The sequence below is a fragment of the Amblyomma maculatum genome, chromosome 6, assembly GCF_055883805.1.
Source record: "Amblyomma maculatum isolate TAMU_Amacu chromosome 6, ASM5588380v1, whole genome shotgun sequence".
Taxonomy (NCBI): domain Eukaryota; kingdom Metazoa; phylum Arthropoda; class Arachnida; order Ixodida; family Ixodidae; genus Amblyomma; species Amblyomma maculatum.
In genome coordinates this window covers 182,858,375-182,876,608 of record NC_139349.1, presented here as the reverse complement: position 1 = coordinate 182,876,608, position 18,234 = coordinate 182,858,375, and the positions used below count along the sequence as shown (strand labels likewise).

Genomic DNA, 18,234 nt, shown 5'->3' with positions numbered 1-18,234 from the left:
AACGCGCACTCGAAACTAACTGGTCACTTTTTAAGGACAAAATGCGCGAACTGATTTCAATATACATTCCCACAATCACAATAACTGAGCGCATTACTTCACCATGGTGTACTAACACTCTCAAGCGTCTCAATGACAAGAAAAAAAGGCTTTTCCGATCCGCCACAAGAACAAACAATCCCAACACATGGCAAAAATACCACGATGCCGAAAAATCTTACACCTCTGAAGTTTTCCAAGCCAAGCATCTACACTGCCTAATATGCTTCGCACAAACCCTCGTCAATTCTGGAAACACATTAATCCCGACTCCAACAATACCCTTACACTTTGCAACGATGACAGTAACCCTATCGCAGAACAAGACGTAGCTGAAGTTCTGAACTCAACCTTCAGTTCTGCCTTCACCCACGAACCAGACGGTGATCTCCCTAATTTCCCTTTCTTTGATTTCCCACTAATGCCTGCTATCAGTTTTGAACACAATGGTATTCTGAAACTTATACACTCATTAAAACTAACGTCATCAGCAGGCACTGACGGCATCAATGCAAAGGTATTGAAAAACACGAAGCATATTACTAGTATCATACTGTCTCATATCTTTCAACAATCTTTGTCATCAGGTGTTGTACCACATGACTGGAAAGTGGGCAAAGTCATTCCAGTTCCAAAAAAGGGTTCTTCATCTTCACGTCATAATTACCGGCCCATATCTATCACTAGCATTCCTTCAAAGTTGATGGAACATGTCCTCTTTTCTCATATTATGAATTTCCTAGTATCGGTCAACTTTTTTCACCCCAGTCAACATGGCTTTCTCAAAGGTTTATCCTGCGACACTCAGTTAGCATTGTTCATTAACGACCTAAGCTCTAACATTGATCTTAACATTCCTGCTGACGCCCTGTTCCTAGACTTTGAAAAGGCATTCGACAAAATTCCTCATAACCGGCTTTTATTAAAACTTACCCGCCTGAACCTTAATTCCTTTGTTTTAGAATGAATTCGCAACTTCCTCACTAACCGGCAACAATTTGTTTTAAATAATAAATATTCATCTTCACGTACATCTGTTATGTCCGGCGTTCCCCAGGGCACCGTCCTGGGGCCTCTGCTTTTTCTTATTTATATAAATGATTACCATCTAACATACGCTCTAACATCCGGATGTTTGCAGATGACTGCGTTATTTACCGTCCTATAATTAATAGCAATGACTCCCAAACTCTTCAACTGGACATCGAAAGCGTAACAACCTGGTGCAATAATTGGTTAATGTCATTAAACACGAAGAAAACATCATTACTATCTTTCCATCGTCGTCGCTCCCTGCCATCATCAAAATACTTTATCTCCAACACAGAAATTGTCGCTGTGTCAACGTATAAATACCTAGGCATTTATTTAACCCGCAATCTAAATTGGTCCCATCATATAACGCAGGTAACTAACGATGCTAATCGCGTGCTCGGCTTTCTTCGGCGAACACTGCGCGCAACTCCCCCATCAGTTAAGTTACTAGCTTATCTAACATTAATTCGTCCCAAACTAGAGTATGCATGCGCTGTCTGGGATCCTTACCAAAATAACCTTTCCAGCATACTAGAAGCAACACAAAATCGTGCGGCAAGATTCATATACTCGGCTTATTCCTATCATGTAAGTGTCACTGAACTAAAACAAAATGCGCACCTTACTAACTTAGCGCACAGATGCAAAATTGCTAGACTTTGCCTTTTTCACAAGTTTTACCATCACCCCCTGCTCAAGTCTGTCATCAGCCCCACCCACCATACATCTAGCCGCACGCACCATGAAAAGACCGTTTACCCTCCACCTGCCCGGACATCTGCGCATCTGTCATCTTTTTTTTGTTCGCACCCCACGGGACTGGAATGACTTGCCAAACACCGTCATACTTCATTCCGACCCATCAACCTTCAGATCATCCATCGAATGATTCATGTACTCGTCAACCACTCCCTCATGTAATACCCCTTAAATGGGGCCTTTGAGGTACCAATAAATAAATAAAAAAAAAAGCTGTGCAGAGAAGAGAAGAAACAACGCAAAAGTAAAATTGGTTTATGATAAGCTGAGCATCAATGATGATTTTTTCGGTTGGGACGAAAAGAATAATTCACGGTTTCAACTAAGCAAGGCAGGGTCTGACTGACACCAGAACTTTAACGTCCAGTCAATAAAGTTAATAAACATCAACTGTAGGAGCATAATAAGCAAGGTGGCTGAGTTGGAGGCCCTTATCCTCTCGCAAGATCCTGCTCTCGCCGTGCTGACAGAAACCTAGCTAACATATATGAAAGTGGGTTTGTTCCAACGGGTTACATGCAGGGAATATAGGAAAGATTGAAACAGTAGAGGCGGAGGTGTCTGTATTCTTTTCAAATCATCTAATTTCCTGAAAATGCCAGATATGCACAATGTCGAAGGCATTTTTTTGTGAAGTATACTGTAATGGGATTACATACATTATAGGAGCAATATACAGGCAACCCAACTCTCCTGTTTCTGTGTTTGAGGATCTGGAGAAATAGTTATTTCAAGACATTACAACTCATTATCATCATCATCAGCCCGACTACACCCACTGCAGGGCGAAGGCCTCTCCCATATCTCTTCAATTAACCCGGTCCTGTGCTAGCTGCATCCACTTGACCCCTGCGAACTTCATAACCTCATCCGCCCACCTAACTTTCTGCCGCCCCCTGCTACGCTTTCCTTCCCTTGAAATCCAATTTGTTACCCTAAGCGACCATTGGTTATCCTCTCTTCGCACTACATGTCCTGCCCATGTCCATTTCTTCTTCTTAATTTCCACTAGAATGTCTGTAACTTGAGTTATTTCTCCGACCCACTCTGCACACTTCCTATTTCTTGATGTTACCCCTACTATTTTTCGTTCCATAGCCCTCTGAATTGTCCTCAATTTAAGTAGAACCCTCTTGGTTAGCCTCCACATTTCAGCCCCATAGGTGAGTACAGGTAAGATGCAACTGTTGTATACTTTCCTCTTGAACGATTCCGGTAAGCTGCTAGTCATAATCTGTGAGTACTTACCAAATGCGCTCCACCCCAATCTTATTCTTCTTGTTATTTCCTTTTCATGGTCCTGATCTGCGGTTACTACCTGTCCTAAGTAGACATATTCGTCTACTACTTCCGGTGCTTCGCTACCTAACGTAAACTGCTGTTCTTTCCCGAGGCTGTTGAACATTACCTTAGTCTTCTGCATATTGATTTTCAAGCCTACCTTTCTACTTTTCCTGTCTAGGTCATCAATCATTATTTGCAGTTCATCCCCCGAGTTACTTAGCAAGGCAATGTCATCAGCAAATCACAAATTACTGAGGTATTCTCCATCTACCCTTATTCCTAACTGCTCCCATTCCAGGTCTCTGAATACTTGCTCTAAGCAAGCTGTGAATAGTACTGAGAAGATTGTGTCTTCTTGCCTAACACCTTTCTTTATGGGAATTTTGTTACTTTCTTTATGCAGAACTATGGTTGCTGTGCAGCCACTATATATATCTTCCAGCACTTTCACGTACGGCTCGTCTACCCCCTGATTTTGCAATGCCTGCAGCGGTGGCGTAGTGGTAGAACATCCACCTCGCATGCAAGAGGACCGAGGTTCAAATCTCGGTGCCGCGCAATTCTCCACCGGGGAAAAAAAAAAAAAACGCGTGTCGATGGAATTGCATAAATAGGCTTGGGGTGCGACCTGATGCCGGTGAACACCTCCGACAACGCACTCCCTCACCAGAACAAGAGTTGGCCACCCTGGTGCAGTAATTGGCCGCAACCTCCTATGATAAGCTCCATAAAACCCCGGCCCTCAGTCACCAGCGGCTGCGAAACAACTGACCGCGGCGGCGGTCAGACCTGTGACGCAGCAGGGGATGCTAAGAACTTCTGGCTCCGCTGGACAGGCCGCCATTGGAAACTGACCCTGGCAACGTTTAACGTTAGAACCCTAGCTAGTGAAGCTAATTTAGCAGTACTATTAGAGGAACTAGAAAGTATGAAATGGGATGTCATAGGGCTTAGTGAGGTTAGGAGGCCGAATGAAGCATATACTGCACTGAAGGATGCGCATGTACTGTGTTATCGAGGTTTACCAGAGAGGTGACAACTAGGAGTAGGTTTCCTTGTCAATAAGTACATAGCGGGTGATATAGATGAATTCTATAGTATAATTGAGAGGGTGGCAGGCATCGTAATTAGGCTTAATAAGCGGTATAAACTGAAGGTTGTACAGGCCTATGCACCCACATGTAGTTATGATGACCAGGCAGTTGAAAGCTTCTACGAAGATGTAGAATCGGCAATGCGAAAAGTAAAAACGCAGTATACTGTACTAATGGGCGACTTCAATGCCAAGGTAGGGAAAAAGCAGGCAGGAAACCAGGCAGTAGGTGACTATGGCATTGGTTCTAGGAATAGCAGGGGGGAGTTACTAGTTGAGTTTGCATTGCTCAATAACTTAAGAATCATGAATACCTTCTTCAGCAAACGGAAGAACCGGAAATGGACATGGAAAAGTCCTAATGGGGAGACTAAAAATGAAATCGACTTCATACTGTGTTCAACCCCCGCCATTATTCAAGATGTAGAGGTAATCGGGAAAGTGCGATGCAGTGACCACAGGATGGTGAGGTCCCGAATTAGCCTAAATCTGAAGAAGGAACGCAACAGATTAGTAAGAAAGAAACCCATCAACGAATTAGCGGTGAGGGGGAGGGCAGAAGAGTTCAGGATCTCGCTACAGAATAGGTATTCAGCTCTAACTGAGGATGGCGACATTACCCTAGAGGCAAGGAACAATAATTTCAGAGATATCATTACTGAGTGCGCGGTAAAAGTAGGCGGTAGGATAGTTAGAGAGGATATCGGTAAGCTGTCTAAGGAGACGAAATATTTGATTAAGAAACGCCAGAGTATGAAAGCTTCCAATCCAACAGACCAGATAGAATTAGCCGAGATATCAAAGCTAATCAATAAGCACAAGGTGGCCGATATAAGGAAGTATAACATGGAGAAAATTGAGCATGCTGTTAAGAGCGGGGGAAGCCTTAAAGCGGTAAAAAAGAGATTGGGCATGGGCAAAAACCAGATGTGTGCGATAAAGGACAAGGCGGGCAACGTCATCACGAATATGGACAAGATAGTCAAAGTAGCTGAGGAGTTCTATACCGATCTCTGCAGTAGCCAAAGTAGTCAGGAGCGTAACGAGATTGGCGGTAGGGAAAACAGTGAGACATTCCACCAGTGACGAAGGACGAGGTCAAGAAAAGATTAGAAACTATGAAAATGGGGAAATCAGCTGGAGAATATCAGATAACTACAGATTTGCTGAAGGACGGGGGGGATATCGTGCTAGAAAAACTGGCCACCCTGTATACGCAGTGCCTGGTGTCATCGACGGTACCGGAACCATGGAAGAATGCAAACATTATCCTCATTCACAAGAAAGGGGACCCCAAGGACCTTAAAAATTACAGACCAATCAGCTTACTGTCTGTTACGTATAAGGTATTTACTAAGGTAATCGCTAATAGAATCAGGACAACTTTAGACTGCAATCAAGCAGGGTTTCGGAAACGGTACTCTACTATCGATCATATCCATACCATCAACCAGGTGATAGAAAAATGCTCGGAATATAACCAGCGCTTATACATAGCATTCTTTGATTACGAAAAAGCATTTGACTCAGTTGAAACCTCGACTAATGACCGAATAATCCTTTCAGGTAATTTGCCTAATATACCTTGGCCAACTTTCTCGCTCATAAAACGTGATCTTGCTGGTGCATATGACTTGCTACAAATAGTTGAAGAGTACACCAGAATTCAGGGATCTTCTAAATGAGTTCTGGACTTGGTCTTTGTCAGTGGATCCATCAAGGCTCAAACTTGGCACGAAAAACTTCGGACCACCTTGCGGTGGTACAAACCCTTAGCAATACTTCATTAGATTGATGAGTTTGTTAACAGCAGATGCGATGTAAGTGAGCTTTGGGTCAGTTTTAAATTTATTGTATATGACTGTATTAGTTCTTTTGTACCGCAAATCGCGAAGAAGAAGAAACATAGAAACCCCTGGATTTCTCGTGAAACACTCAGGTTAAAAAGACTGCTTAAATGATTGAAGAAAAAAATGAAACCTCAAAACTCAGATCACCTTAGAAAAGAAATCTCTGAATTAACTTCAAAGCTTAAAAGTATGCATAGACCGGCAGCGCTATTATGGTGACCTATTGCAGAGTTTCATCACATCGGCACCACCTGATGTTAAAATAACTGAAGAGGGCATTTTCAATATGCTCCTCAACCTCGACGTTAGAAAATTTCGCGGCCCAGATGATCTCCCGTATGGATTTCTTAAACGATATGCAGAATGGGTATCAAAATATTTACATGTTTTTTATGTAGAATCCTTGCGCCTTGGTCAGGTGCCGGACTACTGGAGGACCGCCAGAGTCAAGCCACTCCATAAAGCAGGAAATAAGCAGCACATTCAGAAGTACCGCCCCATTTCATTAACCTTGGAGCACATAATTCACAAACACATTTTGGTATTTCTTGTAGAACATCATTGTCTAACAACTCAGCAGCATGGATTTCGGAAAGGTTACTCGACAATAACGCAATTGGTTCAAACAATACACGATTTTACAAATGCCATAAACAACGGTAAACGAACAGACGCCATTTTTATGGATTTTTCTAAAGCTTTTGATAAAGTCTGTCATATAAACTACTGCATAAATTAAACAAAAATCTTAAAAATCCTCAGCTCATTAACTGGATATCGCCTTACCGGACGCAAGCAATTGGCCTTTTTCACAAAATGTGGCGCCTTCTGGGTGTGGTTGAAAACGTCCTTGGCGCCAGCGAAATGACGGTGTGTGTGCCGTCTATCGCATACGTCTTACATGGCCTCCAAGACCAAGAACTGCAGATGCGCAGCTGGGCTTTCTTTTCAACCAGCGGCTTTGTGAAAAAGGCGGATTCGTTTGTTTTAAAACTCAACACTGTGAAAAACTTTCCGGTTGACACTCTGGCTCTCCCCAGGGCTCGGTTCTTGGGCCTCTTCTTTTTTCTTTTATATCAATGATGTTGTAAAAGATCTTCCTGTAAAAATAAGATTATATGCAGACGACTGTCTCTTGTACTCAGAAATAGAAAGCCCCTCGGATCAAGTACTATTGTTAAATAATGCATTTCAGAAGGTTGTTGCCTGGTGCGAGGATTGGCAGATGGTGGTAAATTTTGAAAAAACTGTTTATATGTGTGTCACTAACAAAAAGAGTAAGCTTAATTTAAATTACTCAGCTAACAATATTTTTCTTTCCGAAGTAACAATAGGTGGGTTGCAGAAACCTAGGAAGTCAGCTTCTCTGCAGAGCAAAAGCCCCTTCACCATGGCGGCCAAACCTGTTTTGGGGGCAGAAATTAGGTGCAGTGCAGGAGACGTCTATTGTGGCAATAATGGCCACGCCCATTTCCTGCACACCTCTTCTTGTTGTCGCAATTATGGGATTAAGAACCCCTCCGTTTGTGAGTGCCATTCATAACGCCTCCCCCGCCCCTACCTCCTCCAGGCTCTCAATAGTGAAGGAATTCTGCTCAACAGGTTTGTGCATGACATTAGGCTGGACATAGATGTATTCTGCGCTGCACCCAACTTGTGCCCCCAAAACAGGTTTGGCTGCCATGGTGAAGGAGTTTTTGCTCTACAGAGAAGCTAACTTCTAGGTTCCTGCAACCCACCTATTCAAATACCTTGAGTTGTGGATAACCAACAACCTTAAATGGAATCTCCACATTGATAAAGTAACTGCTAACACCTGTCGTAAATTGTTTTTTCTTCGAAGAGCTTTAAAACTGTCCACAAGCAATGTCCGTTCACTACCGTGTGGCACAATTATACTTCTGGTGCTTGATTACGCAGCAGTTATCTGGGACCCTTTTACACAAATCAACGTCAAAAAGCTCGAACGTGTGCAGAAAAAGGCGGCTCGCTTTATATGCAATAATATTTCTCGTAGGACTTCCATCACAGAACTTTTAAGACGAGTCAACTTGCCGCAACTAACACAATGTAATCGAGTTTCCAGGCTAAAATTCATGTATGAGATTGTAAATGGACGCTACAACGTTAACATCTCTGATTTAATTACACTTTCTTCTGGATATGCCACCAGGCAGAGGCATCAACAATGACACCATGCCGAGTAAAAAATGATTGCTTTAAATATTCATTTTTTTTCCTTGAACAGTAAATGACTAGAATAGCTTAAATAACATTACTGTGACTCAACCTTCTTTGTCGTTGTTTACCACCCATCTCAACTGCTGACGTAAAAGCTCAAATATGCTTTTTCATTTTTTGATTTTTTTGTTTTCACGCAGTGCATTGTGTTTAAAAATAACGCTTGTTGTATTTACCTGACAGTGTATTTCTCATTCTTCATATTGTATCTGTTAGTGCATTTTTTACTTCACTTTGTTCTGCTATCTGCGATTGTTTTTCCCTCAATATTATACCCCCACCCCGCTAAAATCCCTCGTGGATTGCAGTATCTGTAAATAAATAAATAAAATAAATCTATTTGATCAGAGCAATTGAGTATAAAAAGAGAAGGCCTTTGCAAGCAAAGTTTGGTACAGCGTGACCCTCATGTCCTTGATCTTGCACCTTACCCTAATTACTTGCAAACAAGTCTACATGTCAGATAGGTTGACCCCTTACATGTCATTTCCATGCTCCATTTATGAAAATCCTGAATCCAGCAGGCAAGGTTATGCTATTTATACATCACAAAAATGAAAGGAAACTAAAGGAGATTTTTGCTCTTTTGCAAGACTTGCAGCAATAGTGTGAAGCAGTACCACCCTGGTTAAGAATGTCACTGAGCAGTACATAAAATCTGTACAACAACAGAGCCCTTTTTATGCAGGACTGGTTTCCAATTTGTGCCATTGAAAACAGAATAGTTTCTCACCCAAATAGCTGAGAAGACTGCCAAGGTTCTTCACTGAAAGGGTTGAAATGCCCCAGCAAATCATAATTGCAAAGGAAAGACCTCATCAAGCAGGCAACTCAGTGTGCTGCGTGCTAGCATTGACAAGAGAATTTCACTTTACGTCTAACTGATATCTCTGATTGATGATCGCTCTGCCCAGACAAGTCCACTTATCAAAACGTTGGCTCGACCTGCGAACCGAGGCTTTCGCCCCATCTACCCTTGTTCAATGCTCTTTCATACCGTGTAGCTATCTTCTTCCTCTTGTTCTACCTGATATCTCAGATTTTACAAATGCTGTGTTGATGGTTTCCACTTTGATGGTGACGTGCAGTTCTCTGGAGGCTTTTTCACCCACTACTATTGCCTGATGGAGCAAGTTGTGCCGGTCCTTGCCTGGGGCTTCATGGGCAGTGACGCTGACCTCAAGAAGATATGCAATTACTTTAAGGTACGGTCTTCGCACTCTCTCATCCACTCTAGCCAGATGCTTGGAGAAGTCTCAGCTAAAGTCACTGGGACTCTGAAAGTACTGCAGTCACTGGGTGGCACACGGGCAACGTTGGGCTGTTAGTGAATGTTACCCTCATGTTGGCACCCTTCGTAGCCCATGTGTCATTCCGGGAACTGTTCTTTACTTAAGGGAAAATATTAAAAAGCTATTGTTGCTAGCCTCATTAACCAAATGACCACAAGAAAAAAATGTGTGCAAAACATCTCTGAAAACATAGCTGTCATGGAAAGAAATCTATAGTGAAACATTAACTGGAAACTCGCTAGGGATGTCAAAGTAAAAAAAAAAAAAATACGGAAGACACTTTGCCAAGATTAAAATGTGAAACGGTGGAAGCCTGACACCATTGCCTATGGTGATTTGTTTCATCGGAAAAGCCACGGAAGCACACAACTTGTACACTGTGATGTGAATGTTTTGTTAAAGGCCTGCAACGTCCTCTACGCCCATGTCTGTCGTTTCGATGTCTTCTGAGTCCATCATTTCAAAGCTGTCATCTGGGAGAATGTCGGCTTGCAGCTCGTCGCGTGTTGGGAGGCACTGGTTTGGTGGGACGAGGCATCCTTCCCACACGATACCACAACGCTAGCTGCCGCCACACTGCACCCAAGCAGACGGCTGCCACATCCGCCTCGCAACAGTGACATTAGGCCACAAAGCGCCCAATCGGGAAGCCACCTCAAGCGCCTGATGACAATGATGCACCGTCAAGCACACTGCCGATGCAGTGAGTCATCCTACGCAGTGCCAAACCACTCCAACAATGACAGTAACGTCACGCGCCAGTCAGGAGGCACAGGAGACCAATCAGGAGGCCGGAAAGCTGTGACAGTTTCTGCTAATGGCAGATGACCTTGACAAAGGCTTCTGCCTAATAGTAAAGCGCAGGGTAAATGATTTAGTGCCTTTGGTAACAGCTGAGGAGTTAGTTGAGGGCAACGCAGAGGGCCATTAAACAGAAAATGGTAGGTTTCACCTTAAGAGATAAGAAGCGTGCAGAGTGGTCAGAGATAACTCAAGTTACTGACATTCTAGTCGAAATTACAAAGAAATGGGCATGGGCAGGACATGTAGTTCAAAGACAGGATAACCGATGGTCTCTAGGAGTAACCAATTGGATTCCAAGGGAAGGTAAGCGTAGCAGGGGCTGAAAATTAGGTGGGTGGATGAGATTAAGAAATTCGCAAGGGTCAAGTGAATGCAGCCAGCATAGGATCGAGTTACATGGAAGAAAATGGGAGAGGCCTTAGCCCTGCAGAGGGTAGTCTGGCTGATGATGATGAGGAGTTCAAACAATACCTACCTCACAGAGGGGGGTCCTTCGTTGGGATAAATTTGGGGTGGTGAATGCAATGCAGCTAAACTACCACTATTTGTTTTTCAGACTTTCCACTCGGAATAGTGAATAAGGCTTTGCCCGACTCTCTCCTGTTTCTACATTTCAAAACGCAACATCCTGGTATCCTCAGCAATTCATAGTAACTACATGCGTGTTTTAGGGACACAGAGCGATATGGAACGAACTCAGTCGTAATACACACTACCCGACTACTGCCAAAGCACTGTGCTCATGTGGACCATTCATTGTAACTGGCCAGTGGGCGGCAAAGAGAGAACAGCTGTGGTACTTTCAGAGTTCCGGTGACATTAGTGTATGCATTTGATGCTGAAAAATGACTATGGTGGCTGCACAGTTACCACAGTCCTCCTTAATGAAGTGGATATTATGACTCTCGGGAAGGGTGTCATGACAGAGTCTCAAGCTTTGTTTCTCACATTATTCAGGTAAGATGAATAATAATTTCCCCCTGTTTGTTTAGAAGAGCTGTTGTGAAGAAGGGAAATGACTAATGCCAAGAGAACAATCTCTGGTGTGCTTCACATGCACAAATGGGTGGGTGGTGTTTATTGCTACTCTGACAGGTGATATGACAAGAATAGGTACGACACAAGCGCGAGTAAATCCCATGTCGCTCAAGAAATGGCAAAAAGTGCATTGCGTGTAGAGCTTTGTAATTGTCCGGCCAAACTCCCAGTAGTAAATCCTCTAAGAAAGGCCTGCTCTCCAGACTCAAGAAAGCCGCTAGCATTATTCTTTCACATGGATACACCTTGCACACCACTAGTAACATCACAAGTTAAAGGTTCCGGGGAGTCCACCTGTCCAATTAAATGCAAGTATTTGCACGTGAAAGCCATATTTAAACGCAGTCTGTGGATCAAGCACGGAATTGCTGCCGTCACATTCCTCCAGCAGTTCAAAAAAAGGCACAACTGTTTGGAGGCCACTGCAGTGCTTTACATCAGCCTCCGCTGGGGCTCACAGTGTGCAGGGATTCATTATCCTTGGTAGATGTAAGGAGCTCCGTAGTGCCAGAGACTGGTAGGCGGTGTGGCGTAGGAAACTCCAAAATTGGTAATGCTGGCTTTGAGTCTGGGAATATAGGCTCCCAAAGCACGGCGGTGCTGCTGCTCCTGATGGGAAGTGCCATCTATGGCAGAAAAATAGGAACCGGGACTATGGGGGCTGCGCCAGACGCTTGTTTTTTCACTGTTGCACTCCTGCTCCCTTCCGAGCACGGGCAAATCTCTCGCACTGCATCTGCGGCCCATCGTAGAGTACCGTCAGTGGTGCAGCTTGAAAAAAATTTGCTTGCTTGACTTTTATTTTCTGTAAATCAAACTTGAATAAGGTGGGAAAAGTTTGTTGACAATGTGTACTCGGAAGTAGACAGTAGACAACCGCTGCGATAAATACTGGATGCGATGTGCACTTCGGAAGTCAACAATCACATTGAAAATGAAAAACGCCGCGTCATTTGAGTTAGTCATTTTAAATAGTAGCTTATACAGCTCGTTCGCTCGAAGAGCCGCTGACGTAGGTAGTAGTAGAAGCCGCACCAAGTGTCGAGAATATTTAATCGAGGGCTTCGTAAAAAATAATCTGTGGTCCTAGTGATTGATGATTAATTGACAGGTGACAAAGAGTTTATGAAATCAATGTAGTTAACTGATGAATGAGAGAAATAAAAGATTAAAAATGAAAAAGGGGATTCAAAAGTGTCAAAATGCTCAGAATGAAATGCCAATGCTTCATGATGCTAATTAAAAAATGTAAACCTGTGACTAATAATTAATTCAAGTAATAGAAAAAAACTAAAAATGCATTCAAAGGTGTCAAACTGCTCAGAGTGGAAAGCCAGTATTTGCTGATGCTAGGTATCGGTGTATAAAATTGACTGTAAATATGAAATAAATAAAAATAAAAAACAAAAATGAAAAGGGTCAAACCCTACGTGAAATGCTATCGCATCATACCCTATACAGCGGAGCTTAACTGTCCCCTAACTTTTGGTTGGTTGGTTTGGTTTATTGGGTTTAATGTGCCAAAGTGACTCAGGCTATGAGAAACAGCATAAGGGGGCTCCAGAAATTTTGACCACTTGGGTTCTTTTTTTAATGTGCATTGACATCGCACAGCACATGGGCACCTTGCTTTTCTTCCCCCTGCATCAAAAATATAATTTTTAGTATATGCTCAAATTACTGGTTAGATGGCATCCTCGAGGCGCTGCAGATGAAGTTATGTGATGTTAGGAAGATAGTGAGAGACCGGAAAGCGTGGCGTGATATGGTCCATAGGGTCACCTGAACCGAACTGAACTCAAAATACTGAACACCGTCTACTACAAATCGAAGCGCTCAGTGGCACACTCGATCGATGTTCTTCACTGTCGAATACGAAGATCACACTTTATTTGTTTTCATATGGCATCCCAGATTCAACAAATCCAGCTGAATTTTTTTAACAAACTTGATTCCAATGTAAGGAAAGCGTAGCAGGGGGCGGCGAAAGTTAGGTGGGCGGATGAGTTTAAGAAGTTCGCAACGGTGAAATGAATGCAGCTAGCACAGGACCGGGTTATTTGGAGGAACATGGGAGAGGCTTTTGCCCTGCAGTGGATATATTCAGGCTGATGATGATAATGATGGCATACTTGTATAAGTAAGCGATATCTCTTTGGGATGAAAGTTAACTGCATGCTGGAAACATTTTTCTGTGGCAGTGGTATCTGTCAGCTGAAAAGCCTTGGTAGATAATAGACATGCATTCTCCATTGAAATATTCCTTGCGGAATTGTTCATGAGGCAGCGGAATGCTTAGGCTCTGGAAAGGTAGGCTAGATTCGAAGCTAGGCTGGGAAGCCAGCTCTGCAGAAGCTTGTCCCATCTATTTCGGTTCTCATGTCATGTTTGGACTTGAATTTTGTGAAAATATGGGCTATACAGGCACACAACTGGCGCAAAATTGGTTATGGAAATGCAGTGTTCGGCGCCAATGGGACCAAATCAGTGTACATCATGCACATGCGTAAAGAGCTAGAGCGCAAACACATGCGCAACGATGCTAAGAAAATTAACAAGTTTTAGGGCGTCATGTTTCTTTATATCCCCTCCCTGCGGATTAGAAAGGGATGCTAACAAGGTTGGCATTTGCTGAAGAAAGTGTGGGAAGCTGATAGCACTTTTAAGAGAGCGATAAAAGTCGGTGCTAGCTCACAGTTGCTTATTCACAGCAGGCGTTGCCATCCCATGAAAAGCGAGTTTTTTTTTCTAGGCGGAAGGTGCCCTTGCAAAGCTGGAACTTGTGCTTATTTCAAAATGAAGCTGTGGTGGGTTTCATTTAAATTATTACGAAGTAAACTCATGCACCAGTGGTGCTATAGCCAAGGGTTCGACCTCATTGCCTGCGAGGTAAAAAAAAATTCATGCTATGAACGTAGTGCTTCGGTAAAATCAATGGGTCAATTCTGAACCCACGATAAATGCTTTCCTGCGAGCAACAGTTCTTTTTTAATTTAATCGGCAGCTTTCACTCTGAACGAACCGTTAGCCTGTTCACCTCTCATCTCACCTTTCACAGCTGGCAAGGAGACTGCCATTCTTGAATGGGTACCTACTGAATAAAATCTTCTTATCCTTTCGTACAAAGGCATTCACTGAGAGAGCACGTGTGCCTGGCTCTCCTACTCCCTGTTTGGAACGAAAGGCGCATATGCGCGCGAGCTACTTGTGCTACCGCCGGCATCTGGCCGGCAGTGCCCGCTGTGCTCCTCCCCAGTCAGAGCCCTCTCTCCTACTCCCTGTTTGGACTGAAAGGCGCATATGCGCGCGAGCTACTTGTGCTACCGCCGGCATCTGGCCGGCAGTGCCCGCTGCGCTCCTCCCCAGTCAAAGCCCTCTCTCCTACTCCCTGTTTGGACTGAAAGGCGCATATGCGCGCGAGCTACTTGTGCTACCGCCGGCATCTGGCCGGCAGTGCCCGCTGCGCTCCTCCCCAGTCAAAGCCATAGCAGCCTAAATGGCTCGCCGCTGGCGTTGCGTGGCCAAACATGAGCTTGGGTTCCCTATACTTTGGATCATGCTTCTGTTTTCTTTGGACAGTTTCTGCCATCGTGAAAAATCTGCTTCTACACCGCTGTCGAAGCGGCACACAAAACTACCCATGCGGAGACACCCCAGCTGGACAGAACAGTATGTGTGCATGCGCGCTACCTCCAGTGTCGGAAAGGCCGTGCCAGCAGCACCAATGCCAGCTATTCCCAGTAACACCGCTTCAACCTCTCTCTGCTGTAGTCGTGCGCCGAAACTTGGGCTTGGGTTCCCTATAGTACACCACTTATGAGGTGTTTCCCCACGTACGTAGCAAAATCAATTCCCAAAGGGCTACAAGCTCAGCAGCGGTTGATGTGGAGTTATGGCAACGTTAAGTTTGAGGTTAAGAAGTTTGAAGCTAGCACAGGACTGGGTTAATTGGAGGAATATGGGAGAGGCCTTCGCCCTGCAGTGGGTATAGTCAAGCTGATGATGATCATGATGATGATATGGCTGAAAAGGAACTGGAGAGTCGTATCGGTATCACCATGGCGGCAGTTGTGCTGACACAGATTCGTCAATATACACGTGAGCATAGTTGCAATATTCCAGAGTAAGCCCACTATTTTCACCATCAATTTCTTCAGTATACCCGGGACATGGAGGCACACCGAAGGTTTATCCATCACCCGTGGTGGTTGGGCGAAATGATACAGGGAGCATAACCTGATGGCACTCGGCCAGAATGAATGAATGAATGAATTCTAACCAGAATGTTCATCAGTGGGTGGTAATGATGCCGTGTAAGTACAGGTGAATACAGGAGAACTCCTTTATAATAAAGTCACTGGGACCGGCAAAAATCTTCCGGGTCTTATACCCGAAAAACTTGTATCCAGGTTTTCGCTATACAGTCGCTGGTGATGACATGGTCCTGGAAATGCTGTCTGATAATTAGATGGCTACTTACTGAACATGTCTCATTGCTTAATGAAGAAACACTGAAATACCTTCCATCTCTCTTATCGTCTCTTCATGTCATGTCCTTTTTTCAGTTATAGATCTTTTTTTCTTTTATAGATTTTTTTTACATCTTGCGGAAGTACCTCTTAAGCATGAGGGCTATGAATATAACCATGGTTTATTTCATGTGAAAACCAAAGCATTGCATGAACAGTGCGACACTTTGTGCTATTTCTGTTTTTTAAGAGGCAACAAATGAGGAACGCGTATGGCAGTCAAGTGCTGCAAAACCACACAAGCCGTGCCTCCAGTTCTTGCCACTACTGCCTCGTGCTGCAAATGTTTGGCTGTTTCTTCCCTTCCCTATTTTGGCTGCACTTTACTCATTTACTTTTTGAATGGACCATGCTGCCTTCTTTTCATGTTTGTAGACTTTTTTTCCCTACGTGCTGTATGCTTCCCCTCATGGCTCCAAGCCTATGTAAAGTTGGCTTCTCTTGAGTGCTGCTGAGTTGGTGGCAAAGCTATTAAAAATTAAGATTCGGTGTTTTATTTTTTTAATTGCCTCGCAATTTTATTTAGCATGCGCATGGCAATGTCATTTCGTGTAGGAGTACTACGGTATGGGCTAGTTGGTTGGACATGTTTGAAACAGAAAAATGTTACGAATGAAACAAAGACAAGAAGGAAGTCATTTTATGGGAAGTCGTCGCCACGGCCAGATGCACTTTACTATAACCAAATTTTACCAAAAATGTCGACTATAAAGGGGGCAAAATATGCAGTCATCTATCGAAGATGAACTAGGATTTGAGTCACTTTGTTATGTCTTCGTTTTTACTATATTAGTGTTTACTATAGATGTACACATGAAGTGGCTTGTGTGGCAAATATATCGATATTGGGTGGGCACTGGCCTCTTCAATCGTGCCTTTATTAGAGGTGCACCATGACAAGCCAAGGCATACATTGAGCACCTGTGCATGTATGCAACAAAAAATGCTCGTTAGAGAATATCGGGAGGCTGTACCAGAAGTAGCCTACAAACAGAATCCCATTAAGGGGGGGACGCGACCTTTAAAAACCGAAAAATCGCGAAAAAGTCGATTTTTGGAAGATTATATATTCCGGTAGTATGTCTTCAACTGCAATCAAGCAAAGGATCAAGCAGGGTTTCGGAAACGGTACTCTACTATCGATCATATCCATACCATCAATCAGGTGATAGAAAAATGCTCGGAATATAACCAGCCCTTATACATAGCATTCATTGATTACGAAAAAGCATTTGACTCAGTTGAAACCTCGGCGGTGATGCAGGCATTGCGAAATCAGGGGGTAGACGAGCCGTACGTGAAAGTGCTGGAAGATATATATAGTGGCTGCACAGCAACCATAGTTCTGCATAAAGAAAGTAACAAAATTCCCATAAAGAAAGGTGTTAGGCAAGGAGACACAATCTCCCCAGTACTATTCACAGCTTGTTTAGAGGAAGTATTCAGGGACTTGGAATGGGAGCAGTTAAGGATAAAGGTAGATGGAGAATACCTCAGTAATCTGCGATTTGCTGATGACATTGCCTTGCTAAGCAACTCGGGAGATGAACTGCAAATAATGATTGATGACCTAGACAGGAAAAGTAGAAAGGTAGGCTTGAAAATCAATATGCAGAAGACTAAGGTAATGTTCAACAGCCTCGGGAAGGAACAGGAGTTTACATTAGGTAGCGAAATACTGGAAGTAGTAGGCGAATATATCTACTTAGGACAGGTAGTAACCGCAGATCCGGACCATGAAAAGAAATAACAAGAAGAATAAGATTGGGATGGAGCGCATTTGGCAAGCACTCGCAGATTACGACTAGCAGCTTACCGGTATCGCTCAAGAGGAAAGTATACAACAGTTGCATCTTGCCTGTACTCACCTATGGGGCTGAAACGTGGAGGCTAACCAAGAGAGTTCTACTTAAGTTGAGGACAACCCAGAGGGCTATGGAACGAAAAATGGTAGGGGTAACATTAAGAGATAGAAAGCGTGCAGAGTGGGTCAGAGAAATAACTCAAGTTAACGACATTCTAGTGGAAATTAGGAAGAAGAAATGGACATGGGCAGGACATGTTGTGCGAAGAGAGGATAACCGATGGTCGCTGAGGGTAACAAACTGGATTCCAAGGGAAGGAAAGCGTAGCAGGGGGCGGCAGAAAGTTAGGTGGGCGGATGAGATTAAGAAGTTCGCAGGGGTCAAGTGGATGCAGCTAGCACAGAACCGGGTTAAGTGGAGAGATATGGGAGAGGCCTTCGCCCTGCAGTGGGTACAATCAGGCTG

The 18,234-nt window shown here is 43.7% G+C and overlaps 1 protein-coding gene across 3 annotated transcripts in view; it reads left to right on the top strand.

Annotated features, from left to right (window-relative positions):
- The window catches only part of Miga (mitoguardin), a 272,249-nt gene that overhangs the window by 235,483 nt on the left and 18,532 nt on the right, over positions 1 to 18,234 (top strand). For 2 of the 3 annotated variants that reach the window (XM_084607734.1, XM_084607735.1), the window contains one exon: positions 9,390 to 9,506. The exons of the other annotated variant lie outside the window; for it this stretch is intronic. In XM_084607734.1, coding sequence (XP_084463860.1) covers positions 9,390 to 9,506 — 117 coding nt within the window. The remainder of the gene's footprint in view (positions 1 to 9,389; positions 9,507 to 18,234) is intronic. 3 annotated transcript variants of the gene reach the window in all.